Source organism: Chrysemys picta, chromosome 5 (assembly GCF_011386835.1).
Source record: "Chrysemys picta bellii isolate R12L10 chromosome 5, ASM1138683v2, whole genome shotgun sequence".
In the NCBI taxonomy this organism is placed as follows: Eukaryota; Metazoa; Chordata; order Testudines; family Emydidae; genus Chrysemys; species Chrysemys picta.
In genome coordinates this window covers 14,001,671-14,021,952 of record NC_088795.1, presented here as the reverse complement: position 1 = coordinate 14,021,952, position 20,282 = coordinate 14,001,671, and the positions used below count along the sequence as shown (strand labels likewise).

General features: G+C 39.9%; 1 protein-coding gene across 11 annotated transcripts in view; it reads left to right on the top strand.

The window, feature by feature from the left end:
• SLC4A4 (solute carrier family 4 member 4) overlaps positions 1-20,282 on the top strand; it is a 253,723-nt gene that overhangs the window by 117,429 nt on the left and 116,012 nt on the right. For 6 of the 11 annotated variants that reach the window (XR_010601212.1, XM_042856335.2, XM_065595954.1 and 3 more), the window contains 2 exons: positions 4,104-4,283; positions 13,177-13,272. Coding sequence is in view for 10 of the 11 variants with exons in the window: in XM_042856335.2 (XP_042712269.1) it covers positions 4,104-4,283; positions 13,177-13,272 (276 nt within the window). In the remaining variant the exon portion in view is untranslated. The remainder of the gene's footprint in view (positions 1-4,103; positions 4,284-13,176; positions 13,273-20,282) is intronic. The other 5 variants (XM_024108448.3, XM_024108450.3, XM_042856336.2 and 2 more) reach the window with 3 other exon arrangements.

Sequence of the window (20,282 nt, the reverse complement as noted above, 5' to 3'; positions counted from 1 at the left end):
TGAGCAAGCTATCTGTGCTCCCCACATAAGAATTGATATTTATAAATAACTTGTGTGCACATACAGAACAATGTACAAGAGCCATTGATGATGTACAATTATTTGTCCAGCCACAGCTGGCAAATAATAAACCATTAAAAAACAAAATAAATTGCACTTGTTTATACACAGAACTGTCATCTTTGATGATAGAAAAAAAATTGATACAGTCTATGGCAATCTGATTCTGAAACAAGAATAGTTACCAAGAGTGCACCTGACCAGAGCTCTGTGCTCCCCTCGGGTACTGTTACCTTATGAGTTCAATAGTTGTGGACCAGGCTAAGGCTACACTGGCAACCATCAGTGGTTTGAGCATTGGCCTGCTAAACCCAGGGTTGTGAGTTCAGTCTTTGAGGGGGCCATTTGGGGATCTGGGGCCAAAAAAAAGACAACAAAAAACTGTCAGGGACAGTAATTGGTCCTGCTAGTGAAGGCAGGGGACTGGACTCGATGACCTTTCAAAGTCCCTTCCAGTTCTATGAGATAGGTACATCTACCTCATCATCCATGATCCTCCAAGACGGCTTTGTTCATGAAGGACACGGAAACTAGAAAGGAGTGCAGGGTTGGAAGTAAGAGGAAGAAGTGTCATGAATGTTTTTTTCTTGTGCTTTATTTTTATTTTATTTCAAAGGTAAAAAAAAAAAAAAGTGCCCAGCTCTATAATTGGTTGAAAAATTGGGGGGTGGAGGAGAGAAGGGGAAACAAACATTTTATTAGCCATCCCTCACCCCCTTTTTTGTTTGGATGCCAATATTTGAAAAATTTCAACCAGCTCTATTAGAAATGCTGCAGTGGCATTTTGAGAGCTAGAGACAGAGCTTTTGTGATGCTGGGTCTTAGGTTGTGGAGCACCTTACTGGAAGAGGTTAAAATGAGATAGCCCATCCTTTTTCAGAGGAGACCCCAGTGCAAAACCAACCTTAGCAACCCTACTAGCAATAACAGGAAAGCAGGAGGTAGGAGGAGGATGAGAAAAGAAGGGAAAGAAGAGAAGGAAGGAAAATAAAGTTGTAGCACCAGAGCATAGGTAGGGATGAGGGGACTCCTCCACATTGATTGTTATGCTTATCGTTGTATTTCACATTTAGATACTCAGGTGATTGGAATGCTAAAAATAGCTAAGGGCTTGTCAACATGGTGCCGCAATCTCGACTACAGGGTTGTGAAATGTAGTGTGCCTTTAACATGTCCTCTGACCCATATAGGCCCTGCTGCTGTGCACTAAAAGGTTTCTAGTTCACGTCAGTGTAGTTCCGTTTCAAACAGGGCTATGTTCATGTGCACTAGGACCTAAGACAGCGAGTCAGCTATGCATTAGCAGCCTTCTCTGCGTATGTGTGAAGGGAATACTACAGGCTGTGTGTAGCATCAGAAACATAAAACTTTCAAGTTCACATCTGTTAGGAAAAGACTACTTCACAATCACTGCTTCATAGAGAATGTTTCTCATATTTTTGACACAGCTGGCGAGACCCAAAATTGATATGATGGGCCAGTTTTCAGAATAGGGTGGTAAAAGGGGGTAGGACTTGGCCCATGGTGTGAGTGCTCTGTGCCTACAATGGAGGGGACTGAAGGGAAGTGAGGGGATTGGCTCCACAGAGCTGATGTTGTCTTTTGAGCACTATGGCGAGATGCTTTTTGTATGAAAAGAACTATAGTATTGCATGACCTCTGCTGACTGCTGTAAATACTATATTCTCACTGATGTATGAGAATTTTCATTAAACGAGAAACAGAAAACAAGCTAGTTAGTCTTTAAGGTGCCACCAGACTCTTTGTTGTTTTTGTAGATACAGACTAACACGGCTACCCCCTGATACTTGACAAGCTAGTTAGAGTAATCTCTGGTGGAAGCACAGTTAAAATAAACAATAACTTGGTTTTAGAATCAGTAAAAATAGCATAATTGATTAATTTCTGAAAGTTCTCCACATAAAAACAGTGAAATATTGTCTAGGGTCCAAATGCGTCGTGGTATAAAGTCACTATCAAGTGAGGCATGTTCCTTTATAGTCTAAGAGCCAGATTTACAAAAGCTGCCTTTAACATGAGGCTTACAATTTTGAAGCACCCCAAGTTGTGTGTGCTAATAGGGTTAAATAGCTGCTTTTATGTCCGTATCTCATACGGCACCAAGCACAGTCTTTGATTCATAAATAATAACTGTGAAATTTGTATGCAAAAACTGGAGATAAAATACCCGAAAGCCAGCCACTAAAATTGGAGACCCAAAACTTTAATCACCCAAAATTAGAGGGCTGGTTGAGGCCGCTTTGAAAATGTGGCCTTAAATATTCTTTTCTTCCCCTTAAATCTGTGCTCTTATCACTGATGAATTAAATAAAAAATTAATAGCTATGGCTGATATAACCATATTTCTTGCTCTGCTGCTGTAGAAGCCAGATAGGCAGTAGAGGGACAACTAGTTAACTGCAAACTCCTTTCCTGGAGTTATGCAGTCACTGATGACTTCATTAATGATGATGACGACAAACAAGAAAGTAAAACTCACAGATTTTTTGCTTTGTACTGTATCAGGAGCATGGAAGGTGGGGAAGAGGAGTTAGTTTGCCAAGTGGAAAAAAAGATAAAATTGACAGGGAAAGAAAAGTTGAGCTTCTCCACAGGTGTTTAAATAAATAGAATACAAACAGTAAAAATTAAATGGAAAAATGCACAAAGCCTCTTTTTTGCAAAATGTCTTTTGTCTGCGCACATGTACACGCAAGTAAACACAAACACACACACGTGCTCAGGTGAATTGGAGTAGAAATTTTAGGCTTTTTTCTTAGTGATTTGAAAAAGAATTAATTCTAGGTTGGCATATGAAAACTGATGCCCTGAACTAATTGAGTTGGCAAATTTTTGCCCATTGTGTTTCTAACTTCCCACAAGTTTTTTTTTTTTTTTTAATTAGCACAAGTGAAAGTAAGAGCTGAGACCTTCCCTCCAGGAACAAAAACATTGAATTAATAAAATGGGTAACGTGGATGGGGAATTAAGATTCTCAGTAAATGTGTCTATCTCTTTTGTTTTTATAAGGATTTCCCTGATATAGGGACAGAATGAGAGGGTTGATGAGAAGGGGGAAGATTTAGAATGGGGCTGGAAGCAGTTATATGGAGACTCAGTTAAGGCAGAAACATGCAGGTGTTAAAACGATACATTTTTGCCTGAACTGACAATACTGATGGTTAGCAGAGGTGATAATTCCAGTGCTGCTCCCTTCTGCAGATAACTTGAATGAGGCAGTGGTTGGGGGTTGCAGGAAGAGTCTTAGTAAAGAGCAAGAAAAAGAAAATGCTCTTGGACTTGAGACCCCATAAATCCTGGAATATTTGCCTTTGGATGACTTTCCCAAGTTCATATTATTTATAAGAGAATCTCTTTAGGGATCATAGAGTTGAGAGTGAGTTCTACCTCATGTAGTTGATGTTAATTTACTGTGGATGTAGGGGTAAGCTGTAGTTTAATTGTTCAGTCATTCCCAGGAATTTTACTCCATAGTTCTTGTTAAATTGCATTTAGCTGGAAACCTCTGGAGTGAAATTCTGGCCCTGTTGAAGTCAATAGACGTTGGAGCCAGAATTTCACCTGTGGTGTTGCTGTAGCATCTTGATGACAGTAGGTATCCATGAGCATTTTTCATTTTGTGTAGCAGATTCTTTCCCTTTCTGGATGACAGAGAGCAGTCCTTCCCTCTGAAGTCAATGCAATTACTAGTGTGAGTGTTGTGGGATCTAGTCTTATATTGGTATGATAGCAGTGTTTCTTTTAGGGGCCTCCTGGAACAGGGCTGGTGACTTTTGGAAGACAAACATACTTACGTTTTGTTTCAAAAGAAATTCTTAAAAGGGAAACCTACTTTTAAACATAAAAAAATCACGTTATTAAAGAGAAAAAATGTTGGGAGAAGGGGGAAAGCCCTGGAACAAGTAGGTTGAACTCAAGAAACCAGGCACTTAGCTGAAGCTAGCAGGCTAATAATTGTTTAAATAACTTTGCTCTTTGTGATTTTTCTCCCCTTTCCATTCCCTTATTTCTTTTTGTAACAGAGATGGTTGTTGACAATCAAATTGAGACGGGCCTGTTGAAACTAGACATGAAGGACAAGGTCACTTACACGCTGCTCAGGAAGCACCGGCACCAGACCAAGAAATCCAACCTACGCTCTCTGGCTGACATCGGGAAGACCGTCTCCAGTGCAAGTAGGATGTTTACCAACCCTGATAATGGTAATGCAGAGGCCAGTTGGCTGTAGCCTTCCCTTTGAAAGAAACCCACAAAAACTAACTCCATTGCCATCTCATGCCCATGCTTTTTCTAACACGCAAGTAGTGTAGTGGGCCCTACTGATGATGCATCAGTTATGGGCTCTGCTGCTGTGGCATGTTGCTCTGTCCATATCTTTGCTGGACTAACTGGGTAAACACGAGAGGGTACAGTGCTAGGTATCTGAGAGCAGAATACAGTAATCCATGGGGCTCACAGAGTAATACTTGCAGTGACACTTTCACGTGATGTCGGGGAGGTGATAAAGATCAGTGAGTGTGTTCAGTATGAGAACATATAGGGGAAAAAAGTGCCTGAGAGACCCTAAAGGCTAGTTGTGTAATCTTTTTTATAACTATAGACCATGTTTTTATGCATATTAAAGTTTCTTCTAGAAGGTACATAGACCTTTAAAGCAAGGCCCCTGAATATAATTATCAGATAGTAAAAGCGAGCTCAGTTTTTATACACTCTGACCATTGTTCGGTGTGGTGAAAGCTGATTTCCGTGAAGCTTTGTTCATCCTAAGCGAAATCATCGTATGAAAGCGTCTGTATGTATATAAACAGATATAGGGGTGTTTGTGTCCCTTAAATATGCAGTTGTATGTGTGTATTTGTAGGCACGTATGTGTGTGTATAGTTTATACTTATACTTTATGCACAAGTAGCAACTCCATAGCTAAAAGTGCATTGAGATTTGCACTTAGTAAAGCAGACCTGTTAGAAAATAGTATCCAGAAAAGCAAGAACAACATGTTAAGCCAGTGAGAGGGCTTCGGCATGGTTTGGAATTTTGCAAACTGTCTAAGTGTTGTATGAAGAACATTTACAAGTTACCGTTTTAAAATAGCAGGAAGTCAAAGTGAGGTGATGGTAATAATACCGTACTAATGGCAGTGAAGTCACTCCGCTTTCTGCATTCTGCCTCAAAATGCATGCCAGCATCTCCCCCGTCATCTTTTATTGTTTAAATAACACTTCCTCTTTCATACTGTCCTTTATTTTTGGGGCTTATTTGTGTGTATTTGTGAGAGAGAGTGAGAGAGAAATACTTGCATTCAATAATAAAAAAACCTTATTGCATACCAGTGCCTTGAATAAAGCTGCATTCAGAACACAAAAATAAGGGGGGAATAGAATCAATCAAGGGAGTGTCTCGGGTGTGAACTTTTTCAGAAAGTCTGCATTCGATTTTGGTAGAGTGAAAAAGGAGGCTATGGTTCCAACAGCACTGTACAGAAAGTTATACTCCTGCTGAACTTCAATATAGAGGAAAGAATGATAGGATTTGCCATGTTAGATCAGATGGTTGGTTCATCCCAAAGAATATGGGGCCTGACGAAAAGCTATTGAAGTCAATGGAAGGACTTGCACTGACTTCAGTGGGCTTTGGATCAGGCCCATATTGCAAGTAGAAATGTCATGCTATACCTGATGCTTCAGAGAAAGATGTATAAACTGCAGGTCATGCGCCTAACCTACTGTATAATGTACATTTGGTTTAGGGTACTTAATTCTTTTATGATCCCACAGAAACCATTGAGATTTGATTGCCCTTATCTTAATGTACATAACTATTCAGAGTGTAACCTCTTACTGTGTGCTTGGGGCCTCTAAGTGCTACTGTAATTCACGTAGTAATCAAACAAATATTTTTATTAGTTACAAATAAAAATAATCCAGCCATAGTATTTGACTCTGGCCTCTAGTGTCAGTGAATTCCACAGGTTTAAGTCTATGGTGTCAGGAGTGCTAGAAACCCTTGTGATGATCTGATATTACTGTGTATGACATGGTTAGGATTGAAGACTCTTCAGAACTGGTAAGGGATTCATTGACACTAAAGGGGGAAAAGTACATTGTATAGAATGTGCATTCCTCTCCCACACTTCATTTTCTGTCCTTTTTTTTTTTTTTTTTTTTTTTTTTTTAAAAACACTGCCCCATGTGCATGAATGGTGTCTCTCCTCTTTTGCACCAGCTCTTCGTTCAGTTCTTCACTTTTGCAGCTAAACCCTTCGGTGATGAACCACCAAAATCTCCAACCATTTAACAGAAAACCCAGCCAAACAAAAATCAACCCCAAAACCCTGCAACATTATGAAATTGAATCATCAGCAGATCAGTTGTGTATTATGTATCTTAACAGTATTCTCTATCTCTCATAGCTTGTAAGCCCCTGAGGCAGTCATGGTGTCTTCCTCTATGTATTGTAGAGAACTGAGTTTCTTGTCAGAACTGGTTAAAAAACATCGCTGATATATTTTGGAAATTGTGTGAGTGAGGGATAAGCACATAACTCTCATCTTTATGTAAATTAATTTTTAGCCTAAAAAAACAACCCTTACTCAAGTTGCAAGTTGGGTCACCAATATAATGGCTAGATTTTTCATTCATTTCTTTTTAGTGTTGGAAGAAACATTGTGGTCCAGTGGCTCCACTGAACTGGACTTGAGACCTAGTCCTGTTCCTGGCACTGTCACTGATCTGCTGCGTGACCTTGGACAAGTCAGTTAATTGTTCAGTGCCTCTGTTTCCCCATCTATACATGGGGGTTAATAAATAGTGAAGTGTTATAAATTTGAAGTTAAAGAACTTAAACTTTAAATAAAGTGCTTTGAGCTCTAAGGTTGAAAAGGGTTATATAAAAACTAAGTATCAATAATAATAATAATAATAATAATTATTATTATTATTTATCAATGCTTTAATTAAAAAAAAAGTAAAACCAAAAGTGCCTTTGGATGTATGTACATCACTGCTTAGATTTCATTGGGTGAGCCACATTTACATCTGAAGGCAGAATTTGGCCTTTAAACCTATAGAAATGTAGTGAGAACAAGACAACAGCTGATTTTCATCTTGCCTGATAACAATAAAAGTGCCACCAGCCCATTGTGATTTCTGCCATGTAGATGATTCCTTTCAACAGTTCCATTTTGTTTGCATTGTTTTGAAGCTTTCATACAAATTTAAAATTTTTATTAAAGCTAATGTTATAATTATATAATACATAGGTTAAGAAAAGAGTGTCTGTACATCTGGGTATAGTGCTTAAATGATTCAAAAGCACAAAGGTTGTTTTAAAAGTAATACAATATGTACAGTACATTATCAGCAATAACCCAAATAAGATTAATAAATTTAACGATACAATTATTACTACAGTGTATAGGAGGTTAATAAGAATGGCAGTGATAGTTCCTCCAGAGAAGAGATTTGTGCCTTGTCTACTTCTCACCTCTCTGTGTAATAGGTTTATGGGCTGATAAGATATTTAAACAGCTGCTCTGTGTTCTGCCAATATTAGAACAGATAACTTCTAACCTCCAGTCCACCCTTAAAACAATTTAAACTAAGTTACCAAACTGATTTTAAAGTTACCATTAATTTGACTCTGCTTATACAATGATGTGTATATTCATTAAAAAAGTATTGATGAAGTGACATTTAATGAGGTATAACTAGTTTATATACCATACTACATGTCCGTTATACCTCAACATTTTATGTAACTTATTGGCACTTAATGTGCAATAAATATTTTTAAATGTGTGTTTGGAACCCATGATTTAACATGTTATCCAGTCTTATTAAATTGTTCCTGAATATCATTTTCTTTACTAAACAATATTTTAACTGTATGACTATGCTCTTTTTTTAAAATGTGGATTGCCCATCTGCCACTGGATTTCCAATAGCTTTTTTGGGAAACATTACCTTTATAAACTAAAAATAGAAAACATATGCACAATTATAAATATTTACTATGTTGCAATAACTTAAAGAGGGGAGGAATACTCCATTCAGAATACAATAACTCCTCACTTAAAGTCATCCCGGTTAACATTGTTTCATTGTTTCGTTGCTGATCAGTTAGGGAACATGCTCGTTTAAAGTTGTGCAATGCTCCCTTCTAATGTCGCTTGGCAGCCGCCTGCTTTGTCCACTGCTTGCAGGAAGAGCAGCCCATTGGAGCTAGCTGGTGGGGGCTTGTAATCAGGGTGGACTATCAGCTCCCCTAAGTTCCCTGTGCTGAAGCTGCCCAGCAGGCTAGCAATTGCTGGCATTAAGCTGTCACTCCCACACTGCCATGTGCTGCTCCTGCCCTCTGCCTTGGAGTTGTTCCCAGAGACTCCTGCTTGCTGTATGGGGGGGGTTAATGTCAGGGTGTCCCCCCTTCCCCCACTCCTGTACCCCGCTTACCCCATTTCCATAGAGCAGGGGGTACATACGACAGGGTTCAGGACGGAGGGAGCTTTCAGGCAGCAGCTTTGGTCTCAGCAAGCGGATCTAATTAACAAGGCAGTGTACTTAAGACTGGGGTCAGCTACTTAAAGGGGAAATGTGCATCTCTCGCTCTCAGACACACGGTGTGTGTCTCTGTCTGCTATGCTCTCTCCCCTCCCTCCATGCCTGCTGCCTTGTAGAGTGAGGCTACATTAACAACCAATTAACCCTTGAGGGCTCAGCCAAATCCTAGTTCATCATTTAGCAGTAAGGCATTCCCTGCGAAATATCCCACCCTCTGACTTCACCACCTCAACCCAGCTTCACAATCATCATCGCTGTGTACCAGTATTAAATTGTTTAAAACTTATACTGTGTGTGTGTGTATCTATATATATCTTTTGTCTGGTGAAAAAAATTTCCCTGGAACCTAACCCCCTCATTTACATTGAATCTTATGGGGAAATTGGATTCGCTTAGCATCGTTTCGCTTAAAGTCACATTTTTCAGGAACATAACTACACCGTTAAGTGAGGAGTTACTGTAAATAGCTGCCCAAGGAAGGCCAACCTGGCAACCTCAGTGCATGGTGAGACCCAGTTGCTCACAATGATTCTTTAAAGTACAGTCACCCCTCGCCTAAACTGCCCTTTAGACAAAATGGAAGTGCTCAATGGAAATGGAATTTTGGGGCAGCACAAAATTCTTTTTTCCCCCCCCGGCTTCGCTGCTTAGGGCGGCAAAAAATCTGGAGCCGGCCCTGTACATTAGCAGTTGTGGTGCATCCTAGTGATTTAGGATCTTCCTACTGTGCTACAGCTCCCCTTCTGTGTTATCTTTACATATCACTATACTGTGGCCCTGATCTTGCAAACACATGTGTGAGTCACCATTGTCCTCCATGGGCCATACATAAAATTACTCTCACGTGTAAATGTTTGCAGGGTCATGGGCTATTCTTGTTCATTGCTGCTAGCTCTAGAATTGAACTCTGTTATATATTTAATGGGACACTGTCAGGATGAAAGTCATTTTTTTTAAATATTGTTAAATGGAAATAATTTTTGAAAATAAAATTTACCTGTTACCCATTTTGATTTTTGCTCTTTGGTTTGGAAAATAAAACTAGGCTTAGAAGTTTCACTTTCTTCTCTATCTTCTCCTTAGCACTAGGTCACTTACTATTCTAAAAGGAGGAAGACCAGTTTAAAACAAAACAAAAAAACCTTGAAGGGAAAGCCTCAATTTTTGTTTAAAGAGCATTTTGTCATTAAACAACTGCAATGTAATTCTCCTTTAATTGTCACATGTCTGGAATTACAGATAATTTTGTTTTGAATCATTTAAATGGTATGAAGATTAACATCCTATAACTCGCTTCATCTGGAAAAGGGTTAACTTTTTAAACTTATTTTTTGTTTTTTTAGAACAAGAGCATGGGCAAGTTTAGGATTGATACACTTTAACCTGTATGAAGAAGAACAGGAGTACTTGTGGCACCTTAGAGACTAACAAATTTATTAGAGCATGCATCTGAAGAAGTGGGCTGTAGTCCACGAAAGCTTATGCTCTAATAAATTTGTTAGTCTCTAAGGTGCCACAAGTACTCCTGTTCTTCTTTTTCGGATACAGACTAACACGGCTGTTACTCTGAAATTTAACCTGTATGCTATCAAAGCAAGAAAAACAAGGAATATAGAAATAATTATTAGAAACTAAACAGAGAAATGAACTATTTGTTTATATTAAGATTGAGGTAGCAAATTCAGTAATATAATAAAACTAAGAGGGACTCAATCCTGCAAACCCTGCATATTATAACAAAGGAGCTGGTGATATTACAAGCATTGACACATTTAGGCTTCCGTTAAGTTGATTATTATATATATCTTTGGCGTATTTGGTTTTGTTCATGTCGTTTGTGGGGAAGGAATCTGGGGAGTTCTGTATACATTACAGAGTAGGAAAATTTGAACAAACGGAAGTTTAATAATTTCTTAACTCTTAAATTAGTTATTATTGTACTCTCACTTTATAATGTGCAGTCATGAAGTCCCCATGGGATGACTCCTAAGAAGCATCTCACTCAATGTGTTCGACTGTTGTCCTGTATTGGCTAGCCCACAGAGGAGCTCATGCCTCTGTTGCTGATGTCTCATGGATAATCTGCAGCTCAGGTGGTAGAGGCCTATATATTTGGAGCCAAAGAACTTGGGTTCTAGCTCAGGTAGTGACCATGATGTCTTTAAATTGCAGACTATGGGTTTATTACAATTTGATGTGATGCACAAATAGTTTGGGAAAGACCATGGCGGTGTTTTTAAAATCCATTTTCATATTCGCTTTCATTAAAATCACTTGGAGATTTGTGAAATGTCTGTAAAATTCAGCATTGTAAGAGGGGGAGAGTTTCAAAGGCACAAATAGGAGCTAGGTTCCCAACTTCCAGAGACTTTCAATGGCAGCTGGCTACCCTATCTGCCTTTTGAAAAATCTCACCCAGGATGACCATCTCTTCATTACACGGGTTGGCACAATCATTCTGTTCCTAATTCATTTGTTTAATTACTTCTCTTAAAAAGACATAGTGATGATTAAATTGGCCAAAACACTTTTCAAGTTTAAAATCCTTCAGTGGCAAAGGTATGCAATAAATGTTTTTATTTACAAATGTGTAATTAGGGTTGAGACTTGGTCTTGCCCAGCCAACATTGTTTCAAGAGGAATTTTCCCCAGAAATCATTTTGCTTTGATTGGATCCACTGATATGAAAGAGGCTGTGAAAATCATAATAATTTCCTAATCATCATCATAATTTGATGGAGGAGAGAGTCAATATGGGCTATTTATTTCAAGTACTCTGTTGCTTGAGCAAGAGGCAGATGGTTATCAAAAGCATACAAGGCAAAGATCTCCACTTGGATCTTGTTGGCTGGAGCTACCAAAAGTTGCTCTTTCAAAGGCACTGTCCTTCATTTCTCTTCATAAAATCTGCAATAATTTCAACAATAGCTTCAAAAATGTTTAATCAAAATATTGGTTTCCAGCATGAGGAAGAGGACTGCACTATTGCATCTCATTTTGTAAGTTGACTCCGAGTGTTCATCATGTTAATTCTAAGGTTTCCTTTCTGGTCACTGAATATGGCATTATTAAGAAAGATGGAACAGTAGTGTTAGGCACTGGATTTCACAGCCAGTCTTTGGCGATCTGGCAAGGCATTCCAGTCCTGAAATTTTAGAGGCTTTTGAACATCTAGTTAGTGTATTGGGCTGCACAAAGGACTAGAAGACAAGAATTCCCGAGTTTTTAATCCTCATTCTGACACTGACTCACTGTGTGCCCTGGCACACATCTTAGTTTGCCAACGTGTAAAATGAGGATAATACTGACCTTGCATTGCACAGGTATATGAGGATTAGTTAGAAAATGCTCATCGGTGTTTTTTGAAGCTGAAAAATACAAAGCACTATAAATTTTAGCCATTATTAGAAAGCTAGTTTTCCTTCTTGCTAGAATCTTGAAACACCGACACCATGCGAGCCGACAGTTTGCCAGATAAATGAGTAAATCAATCAAAATGAGCAGAAAAAAGGCAATAGAAAATGTGTGTGTGTGTGCGCATGTCCTTAATATATGTCATGTTACAAAGCACTGTGTGTAGTGTGTGTATGTTTTTTTAAATACCTAGTGCACATTATGTAGAGGGTTGCCAAGAGAAGAAAGCTGAGTTGGTTGGTTGGTTTCTCTGAGCTGACGCGAGTAGTTTGCAAGTAGAAATGTTTAAAATAACCATGTTTATTATAATGCTTCTTATAGGCTAGAATGTGTTCAAGAATACAACAAAGAATGATGGATATTGACAATGGAACACTTTTTTCTTTTATTTTTAAATGTTTTACTGTACAGTACAATACAGTTTTATTTTGTAGAGTGTCTTTCATACACACTGTGTCCCAAGTCTCTGTAGAGTTGAATAATACAGGAACAGAGTCAAATAACAGTGCAGGGAGAGAGATTAAGGAGGAAAAGAGATGTTTTCAAGTGATATTTGAAAAGAGCAGGAGAATTAGTCATTAGCATTATTTAAAGTGCCACAAAATGGAGTACATTTACAGAACACTAATTGGTGTATATCTGGCTATGTGCAGTGGCCAAGATTTTCAAAGCTGGGCTCCTAAAGAGAACTGATTAATTTTTCAAAGATGCTGGCCACTTGCAGCTCCTATTGATTCCACTGGGAGCTGGGGCTGCTCTGTAATTCAGGCTACTTCTATTTAGGTAAATGAATTTGGATTTAGATGCTTAACTTTAGGCCCCCAGGCGTAACATTTTTGACCAGTATGTATTAACCTACAAGACACGGTGCCCAAGTGCTGAAGAGTGAAATTGGAATGGGGTTTTTCATGCCCTCCCAAGAGCTATTCCCAGAACAAGGTTGCTGTGTGGAGAGGTGGGTTTGTGTGTTTAACAAAGTGAATGTTCGAACGCTGTCTTTCCTAACTTGCTTGTGCAATTGCTTTAGCTTTTTTCTTCAGTTTTTTTTACTACTTAACTTTGCTCTCTTCCTCCTCCTCACTGCTGCTATCGTCTCCTGCTCTGTCTTCTGCTTTCAACACTAAAGCACGCAGCCCACTTGAGAGTTCTGTGCCCTGCCTAGCAACCCGCACGTTGGATGATGAAATCCGAGTGCAGCGCAGCCCCAGCGTGGGATGGCTAAGTAAGTCAATGATTGGGGATGTGGGGAGGAGGGCAGAGCCACTGCAGGTGAATATAGGGTGACCAGACAGCAAATGTGAAAAATCGGGATGGGGGTGGGAGTAATAGGAGCCTATATAAGAAAATGACCCCAAAATCGGGACTGTCCCTATAAAATTGGGACATCTGGTCATCCTAGATGAATAGGTTAGTTTGGAGAAACATAGAAAGGGGGAACACTTAGCAGTTAACATTCTTAAATATGCACTACCATAGTAATAGCCAGAGAGATTGGAAATCCGCTCTGCATAGACTAGATCAGGGGTCAGCAACCTTTGAGAAGTGGTGTGAATTCATTTATTCACTCTAATTGAAGGTTTTGCGTGCCAGCAATACATTAATGTTTTTAGAAGGTCTCTTTATAAGTCTATAATATATAACTAAACTATTGTTGTATGTAAAGTAAATAAGGTTTTTAAAATATTTAAGAAGCTTCATTTAAAATTTAAATTAAAATGCAGAGCCCCCGGACCGGTGGCCAGGACCAGGACAGTGTGAGTGCCACTGAAAATCAGCTCATGTGCCGCCTTCGGCACATGTGCCATAGGTTGCCTACCCCTGGACTAGATACAGCGATAGGTGTTCATGTGACCCTGGGATGCCCCAACAGTGTTTCCTGCTCTTTTCTCAAAGTTCCATCCTCTAGTGGTGAAAGGGTAGTTCAGGTTCCATTCCCATTCAGACTCTTGTCTCTCTTCTAAGTCAGCCGGTGAAATTATCAATGAGAGGCAATGAATGTCGTGGTTTTTTGATTGAGACACCTTCCTACTTGGGACCAGACCAAGACTATCAACTCATTCACTAGGTCACTAAACAGCCAACACATAGTAACAGCTTCCGGTCTGGAACAAAGTCAGATTGTCAAACTACGGGTGAAAGGCCCCATAATCTCATTACCGATCCCTCAAAGCTGCTATTACTGAGGAATTAAATTTAGTAAGTTACCTGTTATTTATGTATTTAAATATCTGATATTATTAAGGAAGTTTTTAACAAGGTTTGCCAGTTGTACAATGTATTACAAATGCAAAGTTGAATTTCGGTTCCTTACAAATGAAATCTGCATCTATGTAGGTTTCCATATACCACAGAGCTGGCAAAACTCACCAAATGTATTGTTCAGTGATGAGTTGAGCTTTGTTCAGGGCCTGTTCCTACCACTGTTCCTCATGTTGTCTTGCTGATTTCAGTGCAACTGTTTTCAGAGCAAGGTACCATCAATACAAGGATGATAGCATCGGGCCCTTTACAAAGCCATAGTTGTTTTTAGTAATCATCAAATGTTTGAATCGTGAATGTTAAGTTGTCAGAACAATAAAAGGTAATTATACAGTTTATTAGTAGAAAGAAATGTCAAGTTGAAGAGGTTTTGATTGGTTTATTTTTTGTGCTAGCATCTGATTGTATAAATCCAAGGGGTAACATTACTGATATCACAGATATGGTGAGGTGACTTGGCCCATATTCAGGAAATTATTCCTATTTAGCAGAGCACTTAAGCATATGTGGCACGTACTTTAAGATAAGCATGTTCTTCAGTGCTTTGCTGAATTAGGACTCTAATGCAGAAATTCTTTCCCCCCATCTAATTGCATAGAAGAGTGCGCTTCTGAGGATTGACACAGCATGGTTTCTTGTTTCTCTGCTCCCAGACTCTGCTTTACTTGCATCTGAGCAGCGTATTAGCTGGGCTCCTGATGGTTAAATCCCCCCTCCCCCCATTTTCTGTTCTTTCTCTCTTCTTCTGAGACAGTGCTGCTAGAGTTTCTAGCACATTGCCTCTATATTGTATTTATTTCAGTAGCAGGACACCACTGGGTATGAATAACATTGTGTTAGTTCAGGTCTGGCACATGGTCATTTTAAAGCAATCTCTAGGGCTCCATTTCTTTTTGGTTGACACAAAACCATGGAACTTCTGTGCAGTGTTGGCAATTTCCCAGGAAAAACTAGTTTAGGACAGAGTGCTGGTAAATACCGGCTTACATCTGGTTTAAACTGGGAAATGCGGGGGGAGGGGGGAAAGGGTGGCATCAGTGTTCAACAAGCACGGAATGAATCTTTTCAAACTTTGGATACATCCATTCAAAACTGAGGAATAGGCTCGGTCTATCCACTACATCAAAGTTGGTCTTCTGCTACAGAATACTGCGTGGCCAAGTGGACCTGGACTGGCAGTCTGCAAATTTGCCTCCTTCTGATTGCTTAGTGCTTCAAGCCTACTCCTCTGCATTACTGTCAGGTTCATATAACCAGATGTTTTTGACTTTTTTATATAATATTGAAAACGGAAATGAGTCATGACATGTATACCTTCTTTGAGGAAAATACCGAGCCAAATATATGCAGACATTCTGAAGTTCGGTATAATAATTACATATATTAGCAGTACACCCACTGCAGTTGTACTTTAATTTAGGGTTGTACAAATAAAATCGATGAATCTACTGCCTTATGTAACCACAATTTGAATATGTAACTAAAATTACATGTAATGGGGTGCGTGTAATGAAACAGCTTTATTTAAAAAAATGCCTTCAACTGGGACTAACTAGTTTTTCATGGGGTGGTAAAACCATTTTATCTTGTAAAAAACTGCCTCTGGCCATCCCGGCTTTTGTGGCAACGTTGTTTAGCAAGGATGCCACATGCTACTAACAGAATCTACTCAAGTTTGTATTTCTCCAGCTGTTGATGATGTCTGCATGTTAGGTGGGTCCGCTTTTTAGTTGCACACTTTAACACAAGGCCATTTAAGTGCTTCTAGTTTTTTGCTTGCTTGTCTTATAAATCATATTTCTTCTTCTCTTCCCTCTCCACGGCTCGCCACTAGTCCTTTCCTCTCTTTAGTATGCATTTTTCTTTCTTGTAGCAAGTGACACCATTCATATCTTACAGTTTGGTTTTTCCCACAAGGAAACACGCTTTTTTTTTTTTTTTTGGTGAGCCTATGGAAAAATTCCTAGATGTAACTCCTGCCAGTACTGGAAAAACAGCCTGTAGGAAATGGGATCTTAGCTCAAGGATAAGTAAAGTTCGGCTTAAAGATCTTTGGTGACTTGAGGTCAGGGTCACCCCAGTTGGAGTCGGGAGGTGCAAACTAGAAACTGCAGCTCCCTGAACCAGCAAGTCTTGCTTATACTTAAGTGTGGATGGATGAGAGATTGGAGTCCCTACTGCTGCTTCCTCTTAGGGGTTCCTCTGGGGAAGAGCAACTTCAGCTTCCACTGGGGATTTTACAGGAGGCTGGCCAGTGGAAGATGTGGAGGAGGGGAGACGCTGAATCCACACATTGCCCTGCTGACCAGGGTCGTGTCACCATGGCCCTGCTCACTTTTTGGGTAAGCCTGGCCCTTTGCTGGTTCCCTGTGTGCAAGGGAGGTTTTGGTAGCATTGTGATACCCCCATAACCTCTCCCTGGCAGTCTCTAATGCAGTGAGCCTGCCACGGTGGGGATATTGTTACATTCACACAAGAAGCAGTTGCAGTGGCACTGATTGCATGAAACGGTGGATTGTCTTGCTTGTCTTTGCGACAGTCCGTGCAGCAATACTGTTTTTTTGTCAGAGAAATGTGGTCAGGTCCATACAAGCTGCATCTGTTATGCCGTTCTGGGAGTCCTGAAGCACCCATGCCACATTGCCCAGCAGTCGTCTTGTATTGAGAGGCCTTTGGGTAACTTCTAAAAACAGGGCAGTGCATGCTGGGATGGAGTTCATAGGGTCAGCTCAACTGGTAGAGATACAATGCTTGCAGCTTCCCATCCATGCTCTGAAGAAGCCAGTGCAGAGAGTGCTCATTTGAGCCTGGCCTGAACTGAAGACCTTGTCCCAGAGTTTGACACCAATGCTTATAAAATGTCTTGGAAGACTGTGGTGCGTGGATGTGAAACTTGCAAAGTGTTGCAAGCTCAAGGTGTTGGAGCCTATATTCTGCCTCGGGCAGGTGGCCAAAAGGAGCTGAAGATGTGCGTCCTCTATACCTGGCAGCTGTATTCAGTCAGGATTGTGAGAAGCTCACATCACATCCCATCAGCTACAGGCACTTCCTTAGGCTCTGATATGCAGATCTAAAGGTGAACAGAACAGTGAGTGAAGACTTTGTAGCTTGTTGTGCCAAGTGAAGATAGAAAAAATAGGCCTGAATTTGACCGGTAGTGTGTTTCATCATTAAAGACCCAGGATAATTAGGACTGATAGCTGCTCATATCAGGACTGAATGTTGCCCTTTACCTCCTGCTCTCAAGTTGTCTTATCTATGAAGAAACTCAAGGAATTGTGACTCTTGAAAAAAGAGAGGCATGAGGAGTTAACCTGAAGATGACACTTGCCCTCCATACAGTGTTCCTTTAAAAGAAGATTCAAGATCTAAGAACCTATTTGTGGCTATCTGTTCAAACTATCTTCATGCTCCTTTAGGGTCAGTTCTCAGTGAGAGTCTGAATTCAGGAGTCCGGTTTCTTGTGCGCTTAGTATTTCCAACACCTGTTGCTCCTAAATTTCCAGAAGTAGCTGGTGATTTAGCCACGTGGCTGTTACTGAAAGTCAAGAGAAAGGACTGGTGTAGCTGACTCCCCTGCAGTGTTTTGAAAATGTAGGGAATTAGGGTTAAATCTTTCCCCTGATATCCAGTGGGTTGGGATGGGAATGAGTGTGAAGGTGTTGGGAGCAGCTGTGCATGCAAAGTGCACTAGCTGCTGTGTTACAAAATGCAGAGTGATGTGCTAGCAGGATCAGGCGTTCAGTCTCCATTAAAAAGGATTCATAAACGTAAAATCGGATAAATGTACAGCCATAAACATTAAAAACAAGAGTTCACACTTGAGCTTTAGAGTAAATGGTTGTTTTATGGTCTCTTGTTTTCCAGCTGTGACTGTTGGCTCATCTTTAACACTGAGGTTAGCCAACTAAAGATTGAACTACCTGCATTTTATTTTGTTGGAAGGTGAAAGCCTTTCTGCCTGAAACAGAAATGCCAGGGTTAAACCTATTTATTTTTCACAGCGGTTAGTAGAATGTCTGGACTTAGTTTCTGGCTAAAGTAAGTCATTATAGCATCGCAAGTAGCGATGCCATAGTTACAGCTGAGATGGGTACAGCTCTACATCTCAGAAACAGAAGGTGATACAGAATATGGCCTTTTCTTTAGGGTCACTTCCTTCCCCGCTGAATTCAGTGGGACTTTGGCCCCTAAGACCAGGATCACAGAGCCCCTTTTGAAAAGTTTCAATTGGAGGAAACATAGTGCAGTTACTGTGATGCTGCGTTTGATCTGAAGGCCCCTCACTAGCAATATGAGCGGTAGCTGGAAGGGCAGGGTTTTTTTTTTTTTTTTGGAGAGCCCCTCTGCTCTGGAGTTCACTTATCCCATTGGATTAACAGTTTTCTACTGATGTACTTCAATCGTAAATCAAGAGTGGATGTTTTCCTGAAAGCTCTGCTAAGGTTCAAACAGGAATTAATTCAGGGAAATTCTATGGCCTGAGTTATACAGGAGGTCAGCCTTGGTGATCACAGTGGTGCCTTCTGGCCATATAATCTGTGAATCTATTAACCTAAAATACAGCATTCCAGGCATGTTAGTTCAGTCTTGGGCATCTCATAAGAAAGATCCCACCAAATTTTGTGATGTGGACAGATATCTATTGGTGAGTAGCTGGAAATGGCCTGACTCAGTCCATGTGTGGCCCAGTCGAGATTTGGAGCTAGAAATCCAGATGTTAGTTCATCAACAGGACCATCTTTTTTTGCCAGTGCAGCCAACAGAAAATGGAATTACACCTTCAGCAAATAGCCTTCCCCATAGCAGCACAGCACAAGCCGGCTCCAAAACTCTTCTGAATACTCTCAAATGTGTTAAAACAGCTTGGAACATTGTTTTAAATAAAGCAATTGGCAAGTTTTTAGGTCCCCCCCGCAAAGTTTACTTTTTTGTTTTTGTTTTTTAAACTTGAAGCCACTCGTGTAGTGGCCTCTGTGACCATATGACATGGCTGCAGACACTGCCAAGATTTGGAGATCATATGACAAGAAGAAAAGCTCCTTGGACAATGAGAAATCAATCCCAACATCTCCCTGTATGCTGTTGCATCCAACGAGCAGCCCAAACTACCCAGCCCAATAGCAATGGGTAGGTGGTAAATGTGGGATACAGCAATTGTGCCCGACCCATGAGCATTCCCATCTTTGAAGGTATGTGAACTTCTTCAAAGCTGTTTAGCTCAGCTGTAGTCAATATTGTCTGTTTCATCTCTCATTTAATAATAGGAAAGGACACTCAATAGGAACCTTTTGCTTCAATTCACCCAGCTGTGTGATACCAATTATTGGTTTGAACAAGTTCTATATTTACAAAAAAAAAAATGCCTTCCCGTGTCTTTATTTGATTTCAGATTTGCAAAACTCCCCTCCATGCTTCTCCATGCAGTTCTATTGTTTTCTTTTTAACCCATATGTACATTATGTACATATATAAAAAAATGCCTAGAATTGGCAGCCTGTCTGTAACTTTTAAAAACTAATGAATCAACTAAATGCAAGAAGAAAAATCACTGAGTTTTAATAATACACTACAGGATTTAAAGAATCCAGCCTTATTTTGCTTCTCCATTTCCTCTATGCTCTGTGGCAAATATTTCTTTACGTTCTGTTCAAAATGAGGAAGGTTGTTTTCAGAAAAACAAAGCAAGGTATATATTGTAGAATAGATGCAAATATGCTGACAGGCAAATTTGTTGGATTTTTACCCCCTATGAATTTTTTTTATCATGTATCACACATACACAAAGCACAAATCAGATACTTTACTGAAACTTTAGGGGCACCACTAAGGTTGGCATACTGAAACCAGGGAACATTTGAGGCTGCACGTAACTGGTCTCAGACATGTAATTTCCCACCTGACATGTAGGCACTCTGGGAAATTTTTGCATAAGGTTGGCTTGGATGATGGGAGGAAGTTTGCAGGTCTCCT